Source organism: Lepidochelys kempii, chromosome 10 (genome assembly GCF_965140265.1).
Source record: "Lepidochelys kempii isolate rLepKem1 chromosome 10, rLepKem1.hap2, whole genome shotgun sequence".
Classification (NCBI taxonomy): Eukaryota; Metazoa; Chordata; order Testudines; family Cheloniidae; genus Lepidochelys; species Lepidochelys kempii.
Window position 1 is genome coordinate 77,884,496 of NC_133265.1, and position 23,742 is coordinate 77,908,237.

The following is a 23,742-nucleotide window of genomic DNA, read 5'->3' on the forward strand; positions in this document are numbered from 1 at the left end:
TCTGGGGAAATCAGGGTCTGCCTCTGCTTGGGGGAACCCAAGGGGAAGGGTTAAGACTTTGGGAATGGAATGCCTTGGTGAGAAGGGGCCCAGAAAGAACTCCTGCCTGCAAAACAAGCTTGAGAATTTCCCATACAAGGGCTGAACCATCACTTCAGTATTAACAAGGGAGAGCCCAGGACGGACGGGTTTGTGTTGGTTTTTAGTGGGATGCATGTGTGACATTATCTAGCAAGGGGAAGGGCAGTGTGAAGGCCCCAGCACTCAGAGATAAGCTGCACCAGCATGGAGGCATGTGCCCCTGAGAGACTGGTAGGACAGTGCGCTGCTCCGTGGGTCAGACGTAAAGGTTGGGTCCCTAAAACAGTATTATCTATGGGCTGAGTCAGCAAAGGATTGAAGCGTGAGCTTAAGCCCTATTGTAGTCAAAACACTTGGTTAAGTGCTTAGTTGAAGGATGACTAGTAAATTCTTCATTAGGAAAGTACGTCGATGATTTGCTGAAGAGGGGCTTATTTTTCTTTCTTGCTGGTGATATTTCATCTGTTCTGCAGAACTGGTTGGGACACTGGCAGATCAGGTGCCAGCTCATGTCAAAGCCCCAGGCCAATTCACTTGTGCATTATATAGATCAAGATGATTGTTAAATGTGTAAGAGAGTATTAGGTGTTTAAACGTCACAAAAACTAATGGGATGTTACTTGCATTGTTTTCACTTATCTACATCCCATTATAAAGTAGAAGCAAACATTTACATTGTGATACCCCTGTAACCAACTAACCCATCAAAGGAGAAAGAAGCCTTGTAGAATGCAAATGAAGAACCCTAACAGAAAAGAGTTAATTTCAAAGCAAGTGATCTTTGCATCTTTGACCTCCAATCATCAGAACAAACGGCATTTCTCACTCTCCATCATCAGAGGAAAAGCCCATTTAGGTAGTTACACTGTTGGCTTGTTTTCTGTGAGAAGAAGCTATAAGTATGGATTCAAGGAAAGATCCTTCATCTCTGAACTGTTTGGATTCTTACAGGGAAGTGCGCCAGATGCAAGGCAGAGATCCTCCGAGACAATCATAGTACCCTGAAAAGACTTTTGGGAAACTGGCAGTTTAGTACATCACTGCCACCCTTTGGAATCACAAACTGTGATTCACCTGTGCATGTATTTTACTTGCTTTAACCTCTCATTTCCTTTTCTTAGCTAATAAACCCTTAGTTAGACTGGCTACCAGCATGGTCTTTGGTGTAAGATCTAGGGTACCAGTTGATCTGGGGTAAGTGACTGGTCTCTTGGGACTGGAAGCAACCTAAATATGACGTGAGTTTTGGTGTAAGTAACCATTTTATCACAAAGTCCAGTTTGTCTGGGTGGCAAGATAGACTGGAGAGTCAAAGGAGACTATCTGACTCCATGGCAAGACTGGTACAGTGATCTAGGAGTCCACACTTCTTACTGGCTTGGTGAAATCTAATTAATTATAGAACACACCACTAGCTTGAGGTGTCTGCCCTCTTTTCTGACAGTCTGCCCTGATGTAGGCACTCCTGGTCCTGAGCCACTCCAGACAGCGTGACACTGGCAAAGAAATAAGTATATATATAAAAAACACCCCACAAAAAGTTCAAATACATTTCAAGCCACTTTGGGAGAGATACGGGCTACTCTCAGGTCAACAGCAAAACTCTCATTGACTTCAGTGGGACTGGAATTTCATCCTCTGTTCTTTAAAATGGATTTGAGGAAACCTGGGAGCTGTTCCTATAACTAACTAGAATAATCTTCAGGCTTCTTGCCCTCAGGTTTATTTACGAGCTGCAGGACTGGAATATATGGTCCCAAAGACTTAATGCTGTCCAACATTCGTCAATTTTAAACAAGGTTCAGGGTTTGGTATACAGAGATCTCAGCCTGTGTTGTACCATGGCAAACACACCATTAAGAATCCCTTTAACCTTTGAATAAAGATACAGAAAAAGAAGGAAAAACAGTTCAAGTATTAGAAATGTCAAATATTAAGTAAGGCTTTCATACGAACAACAGCCCTTGTTCCCTTTAACTCAAGAGAGTCATTAGAAGGGGTGGGGGGGAAAAACTTGTTTGACCATCTTTTAGGTGGTATCAAAAATAGTAATATGTGTCGTCTTGGGGGAAAAACAGAAGAAGTTAGCTGAGATGGGCAGGAGCTGTTAAAGTCTGTTCCCATTTCTTAAAAGACACACGAAAGAGGAGTGAAAAGAACAGCAAAGATAGAAAATGCAGCTTCTGACGCTGGTGTGGACCTTCACTTGCCACCTCACTGCTGGAAAAATAGGCCCAGAACACAATCTTATTAACCACTCTAAGACCTGGCAAACTTGTACCAGCATCGGGCTGTGTAGGGCACTGCTTTTAGTTGCGCTTTTGGTCACAGGCTCACAACAGTGTTACAAAATATCTAGTCTTGGCCAGCTAACCCAGACTTTTATCCGACAGAAGACAAAGGAGGACAGAAATGAGAAGAAATAAAATGGGGGAAGGAGGACACGTGGGGATGAGGGTAGATGGCAGAGTCTCACATCCCACATGGTGGTTGGGAATTAGTCAGACGGCGGAGGTAGTGATGACATCTAGGTTCCTCTCTTTGGCCCGATCTGGTCTGAACATCTTTTGGGATCTCTAGTGGCATTATGGTGGATTCTGGAGTCCTAGGAGATACTGGAGGTGGCAGCCATATTGGTAGAGCTCACTCCTTCCCCTCCTTTCAGTCAGCAATCGTTGCCCTCTTCCATTCATGTCCTCCAATTTTCCTCAAAAAGTCTTTTAAGGACCCCAAAAGGGATTGATGGGTGGGCTAGCCCATCCCCTCATTATTTTGTCCACCAGTTAGGCCTTATTTCCAACACACTAATTTTGGTTCACTGATTTCCCACACTTTTCTTGTTTACCAGGCATGATCTGAACACAATCCTTGAGTTATATCAGTCAGCCTTTTTGTTTGTACAGATTCAGTCTCCCTTTTGCACCTTTTCCCCATCAGCCTTTGTTGGTCTAGGCTATTGTGGCATTTTATGAACTTTCATTCACTTTTCACCGTGGAGCTCACAGTTGTGATAACTGGGCCTACAGATTTACCCTAACAGTCCTAAAACAGCAGGGACATTGATTCTGCTGCTCTTCTTTCATCTGCTAGCATTAAAATCATGTTGGCTTCATCTAAGCACACCACATGCTCTCATAACACTTATTTAGTACTTCTTAAAATGCAGCTTTATCCAACATCCACATTCAGACCATTCACATTAATAATCAAGCCACTGAATTCCCTCATCAAGATCTCTATCAACAGACCCTTAGTGTTGAAGGGGAGTGTTTTTGCATGCTCATATGAGCATGTGTTTCCATGTAAACCATGCGCACTGGCCCCAAAGCCACACATATATCCTGAAAAATAAGTCCCACAAGCTTGCCTCACTAGAGTCTTTGCTGATGAATTAAAAAGGGAGGGTTTGTTTGCACGCCGTTATGGATTTAAGCCACATTTTCTCCAGACTCCATGCCCTGATGGAAGTCACCATTCATCTTCCATAAACTGCAATTAATAAGCTAAACATGAAGGACGTCATTGGTTGAGCAGGCTCAAAAGTGCTAGAATATTTTTTCCCTGAGCACTCTGCCATCTACCTAAAGTGATCAGCTCTCTGCTTCCAAGCTGAAAAGGCATTTTTTATCTTTACAAAGACGACTTCTCGGCAGAAGATCTAGGTTAATGTTCCAGGTCTACTACTGTGACATTTGTTGGGGTTTTGGTGGTGTGTGACATTCCGCAAGATCACATGTAAAGCCATTTTAGAAAGGGCAAGGTTTGTCAAATGCCACTTTTAACTTGCAAGGAACTTCTTAGCTACCATATAAGGTGACTGTTTTAAATACGTGTCATGCATTCCCTCTTTATTTCTTCTTTTCATCCTTCTCCTGCTCTCTCATGCAAACACAGTGGTGTATACTTGCCCCCCAGAATAATCTTTTTCTTTTGTTCATAGAGAAAAATGAAACTTACACCCATTGAAGTCAAACTGAATGCTTTGAAATACACACTTTATTTCTTGCTTCAACACAAGTAAATGTACCAGTATTTTGACATGTGGTGGGAGTTAGATGACTACAGCGGATAGAAGTTTTTAGTTCAAAATATTTTCTGATGAAAGATAGCTTTTCATCAAAATGGAAATTTGTGTGGGAATCTCTGATGACTTTTTAAGGTTTTCATTGAAAAACCAAAACCCTAAAAATGATATTAATTATTTTTCAGCTGAAAACTGAGAAGTTTTGGCTAGTTGGGCAAAACAATTCAGTTAAATCAAAAAATTTTGCCTGACCAGCTAAAATTTTTATAACTTTGCTTGCCAAAAAGCAAACTTTTTTTGGTAAATTTCCAGTTGTCCAGAACAACAGTATCTGGGGTTTTGGTTTGATTTGTTTTTAAACAAAATTACAAAACATTTTATAAAAAAAATGAAAACAATTCTCATTTTCATTGAAATTTTTCCACGGGGGAAAACTACAGAGCTTGTATGGAAGTTGTTGAAGACACTAGACTCTTCATTAACACAGTGTCCCAACATTTACTGTGCGTTTTAAAGTATTTCATGTATAACTATTGGAAGTAAAAATCTATATTCAGAGTGACTGTTTTGTTGGATGTGACCAGTGCTAAAAAATGATACTGGCAAGTTAAGCCTCCTAATTTTGTGCTGTATGATCTAAAAACGGAGCGTGCCTGTCAGAGTGCTATACTTGTTTGGTCACATTATGAACGAGAGTTCATAGATCTATAAACCTTATTTCAGCATTCCCAGTAGCCAGGGTTATTAGCCATGTACACTGAGATACAATAGTTTATTTCCTGCCTTTCCAAGTGTCACTGATTTACACTAGTTTGCCAAATGTCAGTACAATGCCAAAAGCCCTTACGGCACTGTCACATAGCACATCACTCACCGCTGGACTGGCGCCTCCTTCTGGTTGTTCTGGGGATTAGCTCAAGGCCAACCCCCCCGACCAGGGTCTGTACCCCATCACTCCTTCTCCGCAGTCCACCTGCAACCCCTCTCACAGTATCAGGAACCACAGTGCCCTCTTCATGGCTCAGCCCTCCAGCCATGTCACTATCCACATTCCCCTCTTCCAGGGGAGTTTTGCTCCTGGTCCTGCCACTACTCCGGGTCCCAGCCCAGGAACCCTGCAGATCGCAGCCTCCTGCTGCAACTCTATCAGTGCATTTCCCTGGGCAGCCACAGCAGCCCATCTGAAGCACCTTCTCTTCCCCCCTGGGTTCCTGCCTGCACTGCTCTGTTCAAGGTGCTACAGGGTTGCAGTCTACTCCAGAAACAGTTCTCCCTCCTTAAACTCTAGGCAGCTACTGACTCTGCTCTGCCCTGAGGCTCTTTTTATATGGTCCTGCTGGGCCCTGATTGGCCATGCCTCCTATTGGCTGCTTTTCACACAGCTTCCCTAGAGCTGTTAACCCCTTATTGGGGAGTGTGGGGCAGACGCCCCATCACAGGCATTTGTCGGTTAAGTAGGTTGTCATTTAGTCTCACTTCTCTTACCTAGAACCTGATAATTTCCTACAAGAAAACCAGCCGCCTCATCTCCACTTCTCAGGAAAGATTTAATAGCAGAGCTTAGAGGCCGGTCTCCTCATTAAGGGAAGATCTTACTGCTTGTGGTAGAGTTACTCTTACAGTACATTTACCGTATTCAGAGGGATGTGATCGGAGTACAGGGCTGCAAGTCAGGAATTACCTGGCTGAATTCTGGTTCCAGCCCCAGCTGTGCAGCAGCTAACTCACCGGACAGTTCATTGCATAGATTCTGCCACTCTCTGATCCCAAAGACACAAGCTCCTTATACCTGTTTTTTAAAAATAAAGCTTCGCCACAGGAAACAAGTTATAGATTACTACATTTTTCAGAGCCCGAAATGATCTGTCACTACCCCAAGTTTTTAAAAGTCCCACTCCAGCCCTCAGATTTCCTAGCTGGGTCTGTATTCTCTCTCAGTTGTTTCCAGGAGATGCTCTACCTGCAAACAGGTTGTAGTGGGAACTTCTCCATTTGGGAGGAAAATATCCCAGGCTGCCTCCGAAAGCCCTTGGCCTGAATTCTGGCAATAAGTGCCTGGTGCCGGTTCTGCGTTGCAGCATTCTGATCTGGCGTTTTCCCCCCTTAGTCTTGGCACTTTCAGGATCAGGTCTCGGTCTCTTGCACCTGAGAGCATAGCTATAATTGCACCACAAGACCACCCGCTGATAGCCCAGTTGCACACAGAACTGTCACAACGCTACCTTTTTAAAAGGGACTTTGACGTCTAACTGTAAAGTGGATGCCAACATTTCCTCCTCCTTGCCCCCAAATAAATGGACCGGTGCCTCCCTTTCCCACTGAATAGCTAGCAACTCTGATGGATTTTGCACAGCTCTGATTCTTTAGTAGCTCAGTCTTTTGCTGCACCCCTGTACTTCTACTAACCACTCATAATTCTAGGCCAGCTTCCTATATATGCTGTATCTGGTGCCTTCCCCAAGGCTTTAGTGTTTTCCCACAGAAGTTGCTCCAGTTTAACCAAAGGCCTGTTTTTTTAACTGGCTGAGTTAACTGGCTGTTAATGGACACCCTTCATTCAATTTAAAACCCAGTTTGTATCAATTTAGTTTAGGCGGATTCCTTGTTGATTTAATCTAAATGGATATCAACTGGTTTAACAAGGAGTAGCATCATTTAAACTGATTTAAGAACTGATTTTAGTTAAATTGTTGAGTCAAGCCCTAACACCACAGATCACAAACAAACCAGGAATCCGCCATATTGCCATCTGCTTCAATAGTAGTTTGTGTCATTTGACTAGATGAGGAGAGACTGAGATTGGCATAGTTCAGAGTTGTGGTCTTTGGTTAAATTTACATTCACAGAACCATAGAATATCAGAGTTGGAAGGAGGTCATCTAGTCCAACCCCCTGCCCAAAGCAGGGCCAATCCCCAGCTAAATCATCCCAGCCAGGATTTTAAGCCCAACCTTAAAAACCTCTAAGGAAGGAGATTCCACCACCTCCCTAGGTAACTCATTCCAGTGCTTCACCACCCTCCTAGTGAAAAAGTTTTTCCTAATATCCAAACTAAACCTCCCCCACTGCAACATGAGACCATTACTCCTTGTTCTGTCATTACTGTCATATAAATACCTATTAATGGGTGGGGGGAAAGGTTTCCCCCAAATGAGAACTGACCTTTAAAAAAAAGGACATTAAATAAAGGCTGAATGGAATTTTGACAACAACATTCTGAAGTCCCGGTTCTATGATGCAATCAGGTTCTGCTCCATTCTGCTCTAGCTGTTTGTGCAAATTCTGACTCACAACACCGGGGGCCACTGCACGCGGAACAAAGGGAGGCTAGAACAATAGATCAGCAGACTGGACTTCCTGCAGGGAACCTGTAGTGTAGTGGCAGACCATCACCATGGCCAATCCCAAAGGTAGACCTGGCCTCCTTGCCAATTGAGCAAGGCAGGTGCTTAAAGCTGTCTGAGTGGATGTTTAGTCTATGTCCATCTCTGGTGATTGTACTATGCCACTGAAGCTTTTGGTGACCACATGATCGCTGACCGTGTAGCAGCATTCCTTGGTAAAGGTACTTCCGAATACTTTGGTCTTCCATCCCGATAATCCATCTGTACCAATAAAGCCACCAAACCCAAACCAGAGCTACTAATATCCTCATTGATGAGTTTGTCCTGCCATGGAGTGGTGACAAAGACAACAAGTGGCAGATGCCACAGACCCAAACCATTCACAGTCATGGAGCTGCTAAAAAAAAAAAAATAATAATAATAATACAAAAAAACCCCAGGAACAGGCTTTTCTACATTAAAAACAAAAAACAATCACATTCAGATTGTATGTATTTTTAATAAATATTAATTTAGCCATTTAAGGTATTTTTTACAAAATTTGCATGTGGGATGCAAAATTTCCTGCACTGCAAAAAAACAAATAATGTATTTGAATGGATATTCAGTGTTTAACACACAGTTCCAGGACAAACCAGATGGCCATAACATGTTTTCATCATAAACTCAGTGTGGGGGGAGGGGGGGGCGGGAGGGGGGAATAAAGTGTTATTGCTTTTTACATGGTGTATGCCTGCAGGCTCTAGACCTGGCCTGCTGTCCTCCTCTGCTGCTGTATTTCCATTTTAAATAGGTCTTATTATTGAAGTTTCAGTCTCCAAACATTCATTGTGCTTGGCCCACAGATGACAGCAAGCTCTAATCTGTTGGTGTGTGCAAGAGACAGCCTCCCTCGCATTACAAGCGATGCCCTTCCCCATCTATTTAGTGTCCATGCTGACAGGCCAAGTCCAGCTCTTCCATACACAAGCCAAGGCCAGAAGTGAGAAGCCCTACATCTTTCAAATCAGAGTTTCCTCCACATTATCTCCTACGGCAGGGGGCGTGGTGTTGAAGTGTCCTTCAAATGTCCTTTGAGAGTCTACATTAACCCAGATGTGCTGTTTATAGCACCTGTGTAACTCCCATAAGGCTAAAGAAGGCTAAGAGCCAAGTTACTACACTCTCAAGCTTGTGGAATAGTTTTAGAATTAAACTCAATGATACTGTGTCAAACCATACTTTGTCCCAGTCATAAAGCCTAGTACTTCAGAACATTTTCCTCAATTAAAAAAAGTCCTTAAGAAATGTTTTAGAAGCAGCAGCCAACTCTGTATGTTTCTTATTCCATCAGCTCAAATCGTTCTGTGCTTTTAATCTGCCAACACTCTGAGCCAATAAAAGTGGACCCAAGATTGATTTATTAAGGGTTAATGGTCAGATTGACCACCACAAAGAACTTCACTTACTGAAAGCAGATACTTTAGATTCCCATGGAGGTGGAAGTGAATATGATCCAGTTATTTAACAGAGTGACTTTGCAGACCAAGATTAATTTGACTTTTACATCCAGCAGCTGTAGCCTGTACAAATCCCAAACTAAAATTCGACTGCAGCCAGACAAGTTTGCTTGGAGATGGCCAGTACTAGGAATTAGAACAATGGAAACTAGGAATTAAAATTACAGTTTAAAGTTCCAGTCCCCTAAATTATACACCTATAACTTTCCTTGAATTAATCTCATCTTTTGAAACCCTGAGAGTCAAAAGGAGGACAGGGCACCTTTGGAATTGTGTGCGCGCAAGAGACAGCATGCATGGAATGGGGTATCTTTAACTCACCACTCCGGGAAGGTTAGCGTGGGTGAGAATTTCCCTAGAGTGTAAAAAAGAGGGGGGAAATGCAGCCAAAATTCCAAAGGGAGAGTAGATGAGGAAATAGGAGTAGGGTACTGCAGCAAGAAGAGAACTGCAGTATCAGCCTTCAAGGCTGATGGCCAGAGGAGCGCACAGCACACAAATATTATGTTAAAGTCTGTGCTCGCTATGAAAGGCCTGATTTACAGAGGGTGGGTGCTCAGTGCTTTGTGTAAAATCAGGCCCCTTTAAAGACCTGAGCGCTCAAAAATTAAGGGTTAACAATCGCTAGTCACCTTTGAAAAATCTTGGCCTGTTTCTCGATCCTGTTTCAGGGCACAGAGCCGCCCTACACTACAACTCCAGTTCCATGGTTGCAATGCAATTCCATTTTGTAGTATAGATGCATGCATCCAAGGGTTTCATCATGCTGAGAATCCTGTCTACATTAACAAGGAAATGTCAGCAGCTAAATGAAAGGGTTAGTAAGTTCTTTTTCCTTTACAGCTCTGTTTAAGGTGACCAGATGTCCCGATTTTATATGGACAGTCCCGATCTTTGGGTCTTTTTCTTATATAGGCTCCTATTACTCCCCACCCCCGTCCTGATTTTTCACACTTGCTATCTGGTCACCCTAGCTCTGTTGGTAAGTCAGCCACAGACTTTCGCTCTGGGGAGACATCTAGACCAGTGGTTCTCAGACTGAGTCGGGACCGCAAAGTGGGTCACGACCCCATTTTAACGGGGTCACCCCAGGGCTGGCTTAGACTTGCTGGGACCCGGGGCTGAAGCCTGAGTCTCACCACTCAGAGCCAAAGCCAAAACCTGAAAGCTTCAACCTTCAGGGGTGGGGCTCAGATTACAGGCCCCCTGCTTGGGTCTGAAGCCCTTGGGCTTCAGCTTCCCCCTCCCCACAAGGGCAGTGGAGCTCAGGTTTGGCTCCCCCACCCAGGTCAGCAGGGCTCGGGTGGGCTCAAGCTTCAGTCCCCGCTCCAGGGGTCCTGTAGTAATTTTTGTTGTCAGAAGGGGGTCACAGTGCAATGGAATTTCAGAACCCCGATCTCGACTAAGGAATGAGCTGGAGGGGCAGATAGGGTGGGAATTTTTTAAAGGAACTAAAACTGTATGTCATCTGCCTGTTTATATTTATCTTGTCTATTTAGGTTGGAAGCTCTTTGGGGCGGGGGCTGTCTTTTACCATGCGTCTGTACAGTGCCTAGCACAATGTGGCCCCAATCCTGACTGGGGCCAGTAGATGCCTAGTTTTGTTTTGTTTTTTTAAAACAGCAGCATTACAAAATGGAGCAGGGCTGTAACCAAGTCAGGGCCAGCTATATCTAACTATCACAGGCACAGCTGTAGCAGAGCAGGATTTGAAATAGTTTTAGCTTGAGTTAATCCCAGCTTGAGCTAAACATACAAATTTTATATATTAAGTGAGTCCGTGACACTCATCAGACCCCGTTACTCAAATATGATTGAGTTGTGTCCACACAGTTTCTCCCCTTCCGACCCCAACCCCCACCGTAAAATCATGTCTGTCTACCCACTCCTACTGCACAACCTAAATGGGTTTGTAGCCGTGCATTCTGGGCAGCTATCCCATAATGCCTCATCAGGCGAGAGAGTGCCCAAAGGACATGGATACGGAGCAGCACCTGCAGAAGAATGCATTCAGATGCCCTACCAATTTCCTACAGACAGCTGAGAGGAGAAAGAAACACTGGCCAACTCTGTTACAGCACACATCTACACTACAAAAGAGCGCTACAACCTAGTTACCAGAAAGCACTCATCTGCCAGCCTAGGCCAATAGGAAGGGTGACCCAGGCTCAGCTGGCACAGTTACCAGCCATATGTTAACCTTGTTCTGTGTTGGCCCAAAGCATGGCCCTTACCTGGTTACAAACCTCATTAAAAGTTGGGAGTGCAGGCAGGTCTAAGTCAGCTAGTGTGGACTGGGCCAAAAGTGTGTTAATAACGGATACTGACCTACTTCGTAAAGCGCTTGAGTATTATTGGCACTACCCACATCCCAGCGATAGGCTTCAGGGACCATTTTGACACAAAACTCAACAAGGGTGTGTTTACTGAAGGAAAGTCCCAGCTACAGGGGAAACAGACCCATAGCTTAACTGGCTGTCAGCAGCAGATACCCCTGAACGAGTACCAAACACAGTAACTGCTGGTATGGATGGGACAAAGCCTGTGTTCAGTGTTAGCCAATAAACTGCAGTAATGGGCCAATTTCCTACAGTAGCAGAGGCCTAGAACAACTCTGACCAACCCTTTAGCTTGGCTGCTTCAGGCCTTGTCTTCTCTGTGAAATAAAAATGAGGATTTAACTCAAGTCAGGTAACTCAGTACAATCCTAGTAATGGGAAGGCAGTTTGAAGTTCTCACATGAGTTAAAGCCTTTACCTTGAGTGACCTAACTTGAGTTAAGAGCTCACCCGTTTCCTGACATGACAACAAGGCCTCAGGCAGACATGTGATCTCCATTAATGCTTAGCCAATAAGGGTGAGGAAAGCCAGACTCCAACAACGACCCAGAACTGCCCTAAAGAAACATATTTGGGCTAAGATTTCAGTGAAGAAAGCCATAGCTCCAGGGAGTTACTTTGGTGAGGGAAGCCCCGCCTTTCCTTCCGGTTACATCATTTGTAATAACGATGAGAGGATTTTGAATTCCAACAACCATAAAGGCATTTTTATCCAACAGAGAATGTCTAGCGTCTACACTAGCATCTTCCCGTCAAACCTCCCACCAATGGTAGCAGTGGTAGGAATACAACTGGAGACCAACTGCTAGCCTACGCCGGCCTTCCCACTGTGGCTGACTAAAGAAGGGAGCCGCAACGGTGATAGCATAACACGGGGGAGGGTTGCATGGGTCTAGGGAGGACATTGAGCTGGGAGTCGGGAGACCAGAGCTCTGCTCCCAGCTCTGCTCCAGACCTTCACTCAGCTGTTCCTGTTTCCCCTCCTACTCTTTTTTGTCTTAAGGGACTGTCTCCTACTATGCCATAGCAAAGTGCCTAATACAATGGAGCCCCAGCCCCAGCAGGGACCTCAAGATGCTACTGATGCAAATAAATAATGGTGTAAACAAAACAGCTGAGTGGAAGACAGAAAACAGATCAAGCATCTGCAGATGACTGAACTCTTTTGTTCTTTAGGACTTGTGTTTGTTTCCATCTTTGCTATTCCATTCAAGCTGTTGCAAATTTTTTGTTTGTTTCCGCATGCCTTGCAGTAATACAACTTCACAATATTTACCATTTTATGATTACTAATTATGCCCCATTCAAACAACCAACGTACTTCCAAATGATTTGCAAATGGATGGGAGGAAAAAAAAACCCCCACCAAATTGATGGATCTTGAATTCAAGGTAATAACAAATCCTTGTAAACCTACTCTAATTTAACTGACTATTAATCAGTAGAGCTAGGTAAAGTAAATATTAATAGACTAAAATCTAATTGATTTGGTTTGTACTAAACTAAGCTAATTTAGAATTAAATTCATAATATGTTCAGATGCCTGTATACATTCCCCAGGGCTATAAAGTTTAATTAGAACACTTGGAAACAATCAGCCAATTGTATCTTATTTCCAGCTATTGCTGGAATGTTCAGGTGGTTTATTTTTCCTTTCTGTTGGCAACACTGTTTGTGACAACAGTCTATGTTCGAATGTTACCAATAGCGTGTTGGAGGTTATGTTTATATGTTTAACTGTGAACCCCTTTTAATAGCAGTTTAACTCGTAATTGGGGGTCCTCCATGTGGGTCTTACAAGGAAATAACCACCAACAATGTAATTTTTTCTCCTGAGTCAATAGGAAAGTCTTAATAATAATGACAGGTTTCAGAGGAACAGCCGTGTTAGTCTGTATTCGCAAAAAGAAAAGGAGTACTTGTGGCACCTTAGAGACTAACCAATTTATTTGAGCATGAGCTTTCGTGAGCTACAGCTCACTTCATCAGATGTTTACCGTGGAAACTGCAGCAGACTTTATATACACACAGAAATCATGAAACAATACCTCCTCCCACCCCACTGTCCTGCTGGTAATAGCTTATCTAAAGTGATCAACAGGTGGGCCATTTCCAGCACAAATCCAGGTTTTCTCACCCTCCACCCCCCCATGGGCTAGCACCAGCAGGAGAGTGAATTTGTGTGGGGGGGTGGAGGGTGAGAAAACCTGGATTTGTGCTGGAAATGGCCCACCTGTTGATCACTTTAGATAAGCTATTACCAGCAGGACAGTGGGGTGGGAGGAGGTATTGTTTCATGATTTCTGTGTGTATATAAAGTCTGCTGCAGTTTCCACGGTAAACATCTGATGAAGTGAGCTGTAGCTCACGAAAGCTCATGCTCAAATAAATTGGTTAGTCTCTAAGGTGCCACAAGTACTCCTTTTCTTCTTAATAATAATGTAATACTTTGTCCATTGATATCTTTTACTTGAGGGTCTCAGAGAGTTTTGCATAACTTAATGAAGCCTTTCAATGTGCTAATGAAGTAGGTAAGCTTTGTATCTATTTTACATATGTATAAACTGAGGCACAGAGAGGTTAAGTGACTTGTCCAAGGCTGTAGAGCAAATCAAATCAGTGGCACAGCTGGGAAAAGAGCCCAAGAGTCGCACTTCTCTCTCCTCTATACAACGCAAAACGACATTCCCTCCCACACCTTGCCTACAGGCCCTAAGAAGTAGCATCTCACCTCCAGCAGGCAGGCAGGCTTTGCCACAGATACTCAACCTTTACAGGAAGGCCCAGTATACATCATGGATACCGGTCTTTCTATAAAGATATATACTTTGATAACTGCTTCTAATTCTAACACTGAAAGACTGTCCAGCTTACTAAGATGAGGCTCAGTGCATGTATACAAATTAATGATATAAATAAGATTAATAAAATGTACACATTTAACAGGTTTTCCCCTCTAAATGCAAGAGTAAAAATAGGTCATTTACACTAATCTGCCCTACCTTAGGCCAGATGTTCAGTCAGTTTATATGGGCATAGCTCCATTGAAGTAAAAGGAGTTGTCCCTGTTTACACTAGATGAGAATCTGTCCCTCTGCTGTATAAAGCAGCATAGCTTCAGTCCCAGAGGGCCTGCTCCAAAACCCATTGAAGTCAGTAGGAAAACTCCCACTGACTTCAATGCACTGTGGATCAGGACCTGAGTGATAACTCTTGCTTTTCACACTGGGTTTTGCCTGATGTCAGGTTTAAAAAAAACCACATACCATTAAGCACCAAATGGGACCTGCCATAGCTCCCTTTAGCTTATTGAAACAGAATACACTCTCTCTAGGAGCAGTCTTCTCATTCTGTGCTCAGTGCTGCTGGAGTCCAGTGAGACAAAGTTCCCACAAACTTCTGTCAACCCCAATACATACAGAAATCTGAATTTGCTGGAGTATCAGATTTTTTTAAGAATGGCAGTCTATTAAGAGTAACCGTGTTTATTTCGGCTTTTAATACAATTTTTTTTTAAAAACCCATGAATTCTCTTTACATTTATGCACATGCAAATGCAAGGTTTATAAAAGTTGGTAAGAGAAAAGAATAGCATCAGGAAGTAAAAAATAATGTAACATTCCAACTACATCCCACGCACTGCCATAGATTTAATTTGTTCTGAATTTTTATTTTCTTGAACACTGACTTCTCGCAATTCAACGGTGATAAAAATCTCTTAGGCTGCTCTAGAAAGAGTAACGTATGCTTGTAGCCAAAGATTTCATACATAGCAACCATTAAGACTGCAAATGTTATGACAACTAAGTCAACACCACCAGCATACCATGCAATTTCTGTATTGGAAAGTTTCCTTAACCATTTTTAATATTTTTTTCCCTGAAGGCAGATGTTAATATTTAGTTACTTTTAAGTATTTTCAATCACTGATAAACATAACCGGCATGTCAAATGATTCACCAATTACAGAGCATGTGGTATCAAGTAACATGCTCGATTTACAATACTTCTGTAATACAATACAATACGCTCAATTGTATGCTGCAAATAAAGAAACCAGGCTCTTTAAGGCAAATCATTCAAATACAAGCTTCACATCGGAGCATACCAAAGATCTTTATCATAGAGCACCAAATCGTCCCAAGGCCACTCATTGTGCTAGATACACCATCGTACAGTTACATTTAACTAGGATGAGAAATATGACACAGCGTTTAGGCCTGGTGGCAGAACTCCCTCCCGCCCTCAGCAGAATCAGGCTTTTATAGAACGCTGCTTTTGTTTGCATGTATAGTGGAGGGATTAAAGAGAAAATTTGAAAGAGATGGATACCAAGAGGGTGATCGTTGAGAGTGTAGAGCATTTGCAATGTATTTAGCATGGAGCAAAGACCAAACACAAGGATAGTTTTGCAAAAGTTCACATTACTTCCACAAGTGTCTTACGGCACTAAATACCAATCTGTACAGTGCGTCCTCAAGGCTGCAGGCCATGTGCCATTGAACCCCTCCTGATTCAGAGAGCATAGTCATATGATGTTCTGGCAAGATGTCCACGGGTTTAAAGGTTCTTTCATAAGACCATCTGAAGTTTTTCATAATAAAAAACCCTACAAGTACATAATGCAGAGCGTAGCCATTTGTATTGAAACACACCCAACTGACCTAAGAAATATACAGACAAGGGTTTACACAATGTCACATGCTCCAGCAGGTGGATACGAATGGGTGGAGAAGAGGGGCACAGACAAGAGATGACACATCTGGGCACTGATGGACTTGGGGCTGTACCATCTCCACCATCTGGTTTTAGACACAAAGGGGGATGCTCCTTATCCCAAGCCAGCCCATGCCTCTATACACAAACAGTACACAGTCAAGGGCCTGGACTTGGGATATTTTCTGGGGGGAGGGAAAGGAGTCAAAGGCATCCTTACCTCTCTGCAGAAGCTTGCCCAACAAGGGACTCCCTATGAGAATACCAACAGGCCATGCTGCTGCTGTGCTTGGGGCCTTGTACACCGCCCCTCCACCACCCATGGGGTGAGAAGGGGAGCAGAGGGGAAGGAGGATGCAGGAGTCATTGTCCATGGCAGCTTGGCTCCTAAGGGGGCAGTGTTGCCGATTGGGGCCATACCTTGGGATCCATCCGGAGGAAGTTGTGTCGGCCTCGACTGCTGAGCGTCGAGCGCCTTATCGTCCTGCTGTGGTGAAAGTGGTAATAGTTCTCCAAATTCCCAATCTGTGCAAAAAACAAACAAACAAACAAACAAAAAAAACCCATGCACAGTAAGTCAGTGAAGGAGAAATCTTCCACCCACGCACAGCTTGAGATGCTCAGCTTTTCTTCTGACCTCCCATACCCAACAATCCCTGGCAGCCAGAGGGGCTGATTTTCAGACTCCCCCCACCTAGCCGCAAAGACAACTGTATCACCTGGCTGAGAATCTGCACTGATCTATGAAGCAACTGAGCACGCTCCTGCTCCCAGTGCGGTCTCGGGCCCTTGAGGAAGCCACATTGTCACTTTGCCATTGGTTTCTGTGGTAGCAGCATTGGGCCTATAATTAAGGATTCCGGGAGCTCAAAAATGGCAGCAACCCTAGCATGTCTTTAAAGAAAGACACCCGACTCTCCCCAGAAAAGAATGGCAGAGGACACAACAAACCAAAGCAAATAGATGAGAGCACTGCACCAAAGCCATGAATACTGCATCAGCCATCTATCCACTGAGCAAAATAACAGTTCACGCAGTCCTGACTTTACTGTAGAGAGCTACTGGCGGTCAGCAAGGAAGCCAGATGTGTTCTGCTATGGAAGGGTACAGGAGTTCCTGTAAAGCAGTAAGGAACCAGCTGCCAGGGCAGGAATGAGTCTTCAAAGGCAGCTGCTATGCCAAAGCCAGAAAAACTTGTCAAACTCACCACAAAGCCGCAGCGCATATGGTGACAATAAGGGAAAAAGCTTGCTCAGGAGCACATCACAGTGACTGCAAATGCTGTGCAATAGCCTGCTGCTTTGGAGTCTCTTTAAGCAGGCTAAGTGATAGAGAAAGGAGCCAATCCTGGGGTGGTGGGCAGAGCCGACCAGAACAACAACATGCACACCCCCTCAGAGAAGGCAGGGGCCAGAGAATCCAGCATTGAAATGCTTATGGAGGACAGAGAGAGGAGCATGGGCTGTAGGGCAAAGTCAAAAGTAGGCATACGGGGGTGGGGATGTCATCAAGCAGAGAACAGGCAGGGACTGTTGTCCAAAAAACAGGTGCAGCCCCATGGGCAGTGACAGCTTCCCTGCACCAGTCAGCCAACAGCTCTGTTCTGAAGGGACAGCTTCCAGGGGCTTCCTTGGCCTCTCCACTGGGATTGCCACAAGGGCACTCCACAGTGCTAACAGTTTGTGTGTGATGTGACAGAGACCTTCGGCCGGCTGCACAGAGGGCACTGAAGGGCTATCCAGCAATGCAGCGATGCTCATTTCCCAACAGACCCCTGGCCTACGTCTATGAGGTGACCCTCGCCTTGATTCATTCCAGTTCAGTACTGGTACATCGGTGGGTTGAAGTGTTTAGATCTAAGTGGTGCAGAGGCCTGGTGCTGGTTCTCAGCATGGGGGTGAACTTCACTTGGTGGGATTTTCAGAGGCCCATAGTTCAGTCCACTGGAAGCCAATTTTTTAGCCAATCGCTAAAACAAACAAGTTTGTTTACATTTACGGGAGATGATTTTGCCCGCTTCTTATTTACAGTGTCACCTAAAAGTGAGAACAGGCGTTCTCATGGCACTATTATAGCCGGTGTTGGGAGGTATTTACGGGTCAGATATGCTAAAGAGTTGTATGCTTCTTCATGCTTTGACTTGTAGATTGCACTCTTTTTAACAGTGCGAAGATTTGCAATAAAAATGATATAAAGTGAGTACTGGGCACTTTATATTCTGCATTGTAATTGAAATTAATATATCTGAAAAATGTAGAAAAACATCCAAAATATTTATAATAAATTTAAATTGATATTAACAGTATGATTAAAACTGTAATTAATCGTGATTAATTTTTTTTTAATAATTTGACAGCCCTACTTCTTGTCCTACCTTCACATGACATGGAGAACAATTTCGTTGCGCTCTCTTTAACATCCTTTAACATATCTGAAGACTTATCAGGTTTCCCCAGCCCACGCTTTGTCTTCAATTTTCAAGCCCACACATGTCCAGTTTTTTTCTTTTTAACCTTTCTTCATAGGAGAGGTTTTCTAAAGCTCTTATTTTGGTTCCTCTCCTCTGGACTCTCTACTTTCTGTCCCCATCTTTCTTCAAGCTTGGTACCCAGAACTGGACACAGTGCCCAGCTGAGACCTCCCCGGTGCTGAGTAGAGCAAGACAGTTACCTTCTGTGTCTTACATATGGCACTCCTGTTAACACATGCCAGAGTGACATTAGCATAGTGCCTTTGAAGGACAGTAATTGTATTGTCTAGATCACATACATCCCCTAGAAAGGAGCATACACAGAACACATGGTCAAACGATCATGTCAGAAGATGCTCAGACAAAACACATTTACTTTTGTAGGAGCTCTGTGTGTGGGATTTTGATCCAAAGGAAACATTGGTTTATAATGGACGCCTCCCCATAGAGGGGAGACTCCTAGGAAAACAGGAGCATGTTTAGAAATGAGTAGTGATCTGGGGATCTTTCAATTTTTGGATGTTTAAATTCATGCACCTTGAAGAGGCCTGATTTTCAGTGGGCAGGTGCTCTGCATTTTCCTGAAAATCAGTCCCCTATAAGGTATCTCCTTCAGGCACCTAAAATTTGAGCCCCTCCCCTGCTCCCAAATGGCTAGTCATTTTTTTAAAGTCTTGTCCTAGAGTTATAAAGGTAAAAGGAATAACCTGGAGGAACCAATGCCAAGACTTCTTCCCTTCAAGCCCTCGTCATTATCTTTTCCTGTTGTCATCTTTTAAAGAAGTCCAACGCCCCTCCCACCCCCACCCCCCTGTGCCTCCAATGTAAAGGGAACAGAGATTTCTAGCACAAGTGGGACTGGACCCTATAAATCCCATCCTCGGTGATACACAACAATCCTGTTAAACCTCATGGGCAATAACTTCTCAAGAAAAAACAGACCAAATGTATACATCAGGGAAGACAGAGTCCGCTGAAGTCATTTCTCCCACCACCGAAGAACTAACTCTCTCTCTCCACCCCATCCACAAATACCTTAGCATTAGTGGAATTGTTGCTGGCCTCCACCGGTAACTCACCTTGGCAGGAGAAGAGGCAGATTTCCACCCCCGCTCCATTCTTGTTTTAAAAACTTTAAACACCTTCCATGACAAACAAAGACAGGGCTGGGCTGTAAGCCATATGCAATAAGAATGGAGCTGGATGAGCGGAGGACAGAGAGGCATACAACTGCACCTTGTCAAAATAAAATTTAGCCTGGAAGTCTTTAAATTAAATTACCACCCCCTTTTAAAAATTAACAGCAGTCATGCATATTGGTAGAGCCTCCAGGGAAAGCTGGCTTGGAAAGTGCCTGCACTGGACTAGGGTGGCAGTCCTGGAGGCCTCAGTGTCCTGCCACACCCATCCCAGGAAAGGAACAGTAGAGGAGTCCTCCAAGCAGCCAGTCAGAGAGACTGCAGGTGAAGCAGCCAATCAGGGCCCAGAAGGACCATATAAAAGGAGCTGCAAACCTAGAGACAGTCACTTGCTTGCTGGAGCTAGAGGAGCGCAGTGGTGCTCCTGGTTGGCTAAAGGGAACTGCAGCACCCTGGACAGCTCAGTGCCAGCAGGGACTGGGGGAGCAAGGAAGAGCTCCTGGCTGGCTGCTGGGTCTGAACTTAGATGAGCCCTGAGATAAGGGTGAAGCTTTGGCAAAGGCTGGGACCATGTGTAAGTAGCCCAGGGATTGAAAGCAGTGTAGTTAAAGGGACACCGTGGCACATGGCTGCTATTCCTAGGGTTCCTGGGCTGAGACTGGGAGTAGTGGGCTGGCCTGGGTCCTCCCATAGGCCACCGGGGATGTGGCCTACTCTCGGACAGTGATAAACCCCGAAAAAGGGGAACTGAACTGTTAAGAGGCCCAGCTGGAGAGCTGGGGCCAGAACATACCAAGAGGGTGAAACCATTGCCTCCACAGAGGAAGCCCCGGTGGTACAGCCCAGTACCAGGGCCAGGGCAGTTTAAAGACTGCAGACAAACCTGACCACAATGGGTGCTCACAAGAGATGGGTGACACGCCATTACAGGCGGACTGAACACCGATCCCAGATTCTAATCCTGACACTGCTTTTCTGGCTATGGGCCAGTTACATACGTGCTTAACATATTATTAGCCTGCAAGTAGTCCCACCGAAATCAGAGTGGGTTAGGCCCATTTAAGTCAGTGGCACTAACTCACATGCCTACAGTTAGATACAGGATTAAGCACTTTACTGCTGCATCACTGACTTGCAGCATGAACTTGGACCACTGACATCAACTGGCCCCCTAAGGCCAGGTCTACAATAGAAACTTTTGCCGGTACAGTTAGGGAGAGGATTTATTTTGTTGGCAACATTTCTATACCAGCAAAAGCCCTAGTATAGATGTCGTTGAACTGACAAAGGTGTTTTTACCAGTATGGCTTATATTGCTCAGGGAGCCAGAATAAGCTACAGGGTATATACCCTGCAATTCAATGTCCGTGGTTGGCCTGAACCAGCTGGCTTGGGGTCAGGCTGCAGGGCTGTTTAATTGTTGTGTAGACGTTCGGGCTCAGCCAACTGTCCAGAGCTCTGGGACCCTGCCCTCCCCACAGGGTCTTAAAGCCTAAGCCCGAATGTCTACAGCAGAGTTAAACAGTCCCTTACCCCAAGTCAGCTGACAGCCATGTAATTTTAATGGTAGTGCAGACATACCCATACTGGCCAAAGCATTTTTTGGCTGGTATAAGCAGAATCCACACTAAGAGGGTGCCAGCAAACCCTTTCTAGTTTCAACCTGGCCTAAACTACCCCATCGTTAAACAATAACTAATCACTGTCCCCCCCAACTTTCCTACCTACCAGAGGTCTGCTCACAGCACATGCCTAAGCAGAGTCCTTAGCTGCAGCGCTGGGGAGCCAGATCCCCTCCTCCATCACCCACCCCACCCTCTTCTCTGCCTCCACCAATTAGCAGCTGAGAGGGTACAGAGGAGGGACAATCCTCCTAAATAGTAGTGTGTCAGTGAGCAGAGCCTCTGGGGATGGGCCAGGCCAGGAAGGGATTGGTTGAGGAGGGAGCACAGGGTCCCTGGTGGTGGTGGGAGTACAGGCTACCCCGCGGTGGAGATGGATAGAGGGGGGAGCACAGGGTTCCCGGTGGGGCCTCTCCGAGGGGAGAGTGAGCTCCTCCTGCCCAAAAGGGGTCACATTTTTATTCCTGAGCAGGCCCCTGGACAGAGAAGTCCAAGACTGTCCAAAGTGATCCGAGATGGTTAGCAATGCTAAAACACTGGAGGTCTTATCACAGGAGAATTTAAATTAGTCCCAGATGTACCCTCAGAAGTGTAACAGAATTTCCCCCCCATGCAACTAGGCTGCTTTCTCCTCAGCAAGTTGAAGTCCTCAACGCTTTTGAATGCTGCAGCAAGAACATCCGCTAAATGGGGAGTGTTGCTTCTAGTCACTCAGCAGAGGGTCTCTAGTTAAATGCAGACACTAAACTGGATTCTGATTTCACTCTCCCGCCCTTTAAAAATCAAGAGCATCTTCAGTTATGTCAACGGTGCTCCACCAGAGTGGAGCTGGAGTGAGTCATAGAATATCAGGGTTGGAAGGGATCTCAGGAAGTCATCTAGTCCAACCCCCTGCTCAAAGCAGGACCAACTCCCAGCTAAATCATCCCAGCCAGGGCTTTGTCAAGCCTGACCTGACAAGTCAGATCAGAATCAAGCCCAAATTATTTTGATGATGTTGCGACAGGTAATTAGCATCATCTTTTAACGATGCCTTCCCCTTGGCTGCAAAACAGAAATTATGAGGTAAAAATTAGTTCAACAGCTGTGGAGTGTTCATGTCAGAGGAGCTTTGCCTTACCAAGGTCCTCAGCGGGATTTTTCAGTCTGTGAGGAGCCTCTGTCCTGCAGTCACACAATGAGGGACTCGCATTGTGTTCTCAGTGCTGGCAGCTGTAAAGTTTGCTAAAACAGTCACTATAAGAGAGGTAAACTGCTAAACCTTGCGACTCTAGTCTGGGGAAGCATAGGATATAAATAAACAAAGAGAAACCAAGGCTATGTTTAGCCAGTAGTCAAGGGCTGCAACAATTATTTTTTTTAAGTCCAAAAAGGATTTATAAAGTATGTTACATTAAAACTCCCACTCGTTAATAAATACGAGTAAGGGCAGGGAAATAAGTCAGAATACAAAGCCATGTAGCTGAATTCAGCTAACTCACCCTGTCCAGGCTATCTTGGCCCACACTGCTCTGTAGTTGAGTTGACAACTCTTCCTAAGGTATCTGTTTTTCCTTACTAGAAACTTCTTCCTCAGCAATTCCATCAGCCTGTGCTTCTGTTGGATTTGCTATTTGCTTGCTTGTCGGTCAATTCAACATTAGCCTGGGCCCCTCCATCTACTACCTATAACTGGGCTGCTCCAGATTTATCCATCGCAGGATATTTGGCAGGTCAGTTTAACAACATTTCAAGACATCTGAAATGTTGCTTTCCCACTCAGAATTAGTTTCCCCACCTCCACCACTTCCACACCGCCCTCTCCAACATTTGGGCTCAGTCTTTTCATCTTCTTCCTGAAGTTATTTGCACAAGTGTGACAGGCTGGACTTGTCTGTTCACCCTTTGACAAGACTAGGATAAATTTCATACAGGGTCTTGTGAAACTCAATTTGCTGAATATTATTGTCCTGGTCAAATGTGTGGTAACAGTGTATGTAAAGATATAAGATTCTATTGAATGGCAGTACTAAGTTTAGAAAGGCAGGCACAGACCAGTTCCTCAGAAACAAAAGGCAAACAGATGCCTCACCTGCGTGTCAACATAATCCAATAGGCTCTCACCTGGGTAAGTGGGCATTCTTTGGCAGGAAGAAGGGTAAGCGAGAAATTTAATTTACACGTTGGCAAAGACACAGCTGGAGGTTCCCATCCCATAGATGTCCTGTCACCTGAACCCCAGCGGGAGATGACCCTCAAGGAGGGAAGAAAGGTGTAAGAATAGAGAACAAATCCCACAAATCACCTCTCCCCCCTCCTCTGTACTCATGGCAGCAACAACAGACTTTGAAAGGCCAAGGAAGCATCACTGAACTGGGGGAGGGGTCCTGGCTGAAGGATCCAGCCAGACTGCTCTCAGCATGTGGTGAGGAAAAACGTTTTTTTACTTTAAGTGCCCTCAATTTGTTAAGTTGGCATTAGTTTGCATTTTATTTTTTATTTCTCTGTAACCAGTTCTGACTTTTATGC

The 23,742-nt window shown here is 44.6% G+C and overlaps 1 protein-coding gene across 5 annotated transcripts in view; it reads right to left on the reverse strand.

Moving 5' to 3' along the window:
• Positions 1–23,742, reverse strand: part of PCSK6 (proprotein convertase subtilisin/kexin type 6) — a 119,053-nt gene that overhangs the window by 82,229 nt on the left and 13,082 nt on the right. For all 5 annotated transcript variants that reach the window (XM_073304308.1, XM_073304307.1, XM_073304309.1 and 2 more), the window contains exon 2: positions 16,424–16,528. In XM_073304308.1, coding sequence (XP_073160409.1) covers positions 16,424–16,528 — 105 coding nt within the window. The remainder of the gene's footprint in view (positions 1–16,423; positions 16,529–23,742) is intronic.